At 41.6% G+C, this 2,500-nt stretch overlaps 1 protein-coding gene across 1 annotated transcript in view; it reads right to left on the bottom strand.

The window, feature by feature from the left end:
- Positions 1 to 2,500, bottom strand: part of NPDC1 (neural proliferation, differentiation and control 1) — a 124,473-nt gene that overhangs the window by 65,535 nt on the left and 56,438 nt on the right. Inside the window, exon 2 of the mRNA XM_069747629.1 lies at positions 1,655 to 1,789. Within this exon, the coding sequence (XP_069603730.1) occupies positions 1,655 to 1,789 (135 nt within the window). The remainder of the gene's footprint in view (positions 1 to 1,654; positions 1,790 to 2,500) is intronic.

Raw genomic sequence — 2,500 nt, forward strand, 5'->3', positions numbered from 1 at the left:
GGTGCAGGGCTACAATTTTGTTTCTGGTGTCCTTTGACAGCTCTTTGGTCTTCACCATAGTGGAGTTTGGAGTCAGACTGTTTGAGGGTGTGCACAGGTGTCTTTTTATACTGATAAGTTTAAACAGGTGCCATTACTACAGGTAATGAGTGGAGGAAAGAGGAGACTCTTAAAGAAGAAGTTACAGGTCTGTGAGAGCCAGAAATCTTGATTGTTTGTTTCTGACCAAATACTTATTTTCCACCATAATATGCAAATAAAATGTTAAAAAAAACAGACAATGTGATTTTCTGGTTTTTTTTTTCTCAGTTTGTCTCCCATAGTTGAGGTCTACCTATGATGTAAATTACAGACGTCTCATCTTTTTAAGTGGTGGAACTTGCACTATTGCTGACTGACTAAATACTTTTTTGCCCCACTGTGTGTATATATATATATATATATATATATATATATATATATATATATATATATTATAATATATATATTCCTTTATTACAGTGCTAGGTTTATTTATTGTTTTTCATTTAGTTTTTGCACTTTCGTTTTTTTCCCTCCCTTCTTCCAAGAGCCATAACTTTTGATTTTCCCGCTGATGGGGATGTATGGGACTCTATGAAGCCGTATGGCCACTGCCTTGCTGTTCCTTGCTCCCTGTACTTTATGGCACATGGATGGAGTGATGACAAAATCTTTATCTTCTTGATAGATTATGAGGCTTGTTATCTGCAGGACTCCAATCATTTTATCATCTAGTGAGAAATAGTAAAAAAAAAAAAAAATTAAAGAGTGGTGAAATTGTGAAAAAAAAAATAACCATCATTTCAATGGTATTTAGTTTGTAGTAAAAATGACCTGGTAACAGGTCAGTGTGATTACATGATCCCAAACTTGATTACATTTTAATCGAAGTGTTTATCCTCTTAATATACTGCATCATCATTTTATGCAGCCCTGTGTGCTTACAATTGTCCATTTGCCTATTTGCCTTTCTTCCCATCTAATTCTTCGGGGCAGAATGTGGGTAATAATCCTGACGTGACGATTACACGGAGCAGCGAGTATTGCCTGCACCTATACCTGTCACTTCGCACTAGCACTGTATACAACTTTACGCTCTGGACACAAGATATTACTTATGTGATACGATGCACAGAGGTGTATAGTCACTAACATTATATGACTCCCTCTAGAAACATGCTTTCATCATCCTGGGTGTGCGTCCCTTGCTTTTACATGGTTATTATTCTGTAATCTTTTGTTATCACCTGACCAATAATAAAGATTTATTGCGTGTCACACATTTTGAAATATCTGGGTTGTTTTGGTGTTTTTTTTATCCGCCATTTTCTTCTGTATTTTCACCGACTGTCCGTTTTTCTTCACCATCACAGTCCTAGTTTGCTGTGTGGATACATTATAAGCTTGGCATAGCCGCAGATTTTGAAGCCATACATAAATCCCACATACTTTTAATTTTTCCCTTGTTCTCCATCTCAATACAGCTCCTGATCCGCTCCATACATGCAGACCTGACAGAACACCAGCCATTGTGTCCTACTAAAGGAAGAGGTTAACGTCTGCTCCATTTGTACATGACGCAACAGATGGAAGACAACCCTCATGATTGATGGCGCCATCTCTACACACTTACCCGACTTTGCCTTCTCGCATTTCCCTTCGCCGTCTTCTTTGAAGCCGCGAATACAAGGGCCGCACTCTGCGGAGCCTGCGGGGCAAACCTCCCTGTTGTGCAGAGGGCAGTTTAAACTGTAACGGCATTGAGAAGCTGAAAAACACAAACAGAAGGGACGATGAGGTTAAAGCAAACACCACCATTCTGTAGGTCAAGCCACTTTTTTTTCTCATCTCAAGGAGTTAGTGCTGTTAGACACACAAAACAAGGGACTTTCCCTTTAAACATGGACCCGAAAGTGACAAACACCAAGAGGTTAATTCAGGTCTCCATACAGGAGTGACCTCAAAAAGGCAGCTGTAGTCAGGCGCAGATATCAGGTATCCCAGTTCTGTGCCGTTTTTGGTCATTCAAGCACAGATCGCTCCCTGACGCCATTTTTCCACCCACGCCTGCGGCAATATTTTGCTCTATGCAGACACACAGCCGGCTCAATGAAATTAGCCCCTGATCCACAGAGAACATCTGTCTTGTGTCTCGATGATGGCTTTCTATCAGCACCAGGCTTAATACTTCAGTGCGGGCGAATCAGCAGTTATTGACAGCGCGGATATTGCAGACAGCGCAGCAACCTGTTAACTGTTAGCTCACCATCTAATTCCATTATCAGTGTAATCATTCACTGTGCCGGCACTCGGGGGCATCGGCTGACGATGCGCCGACACTTGGGGGGCGCCGGATGAAGACGTGCCAACACTCGGGGGTTATATGCAGCTATTTCGTCACCACAAACCAGGACCAAATCACCGCCTCACCCCAAGCGCAGGAAGTTTTCCCAAAATACTCAGTATCCATCGTCCATTC

The sequence above is a fragment of the Ranitomeya imitator genome, chromosome 2 (assembly GCF_032444005.1).
Source record: "Ranitomeya imitator isolate aRanImi1 chromosome 2, aRanImi1.pri, whole genome shotgun sequence".
NCBI classification, from domain to species: Eukaryota; Metazoa; Chordata; class Amphibia; order Anura; family Dendrobatidae; genus Ranitomeya; species Ranitomeya imitator.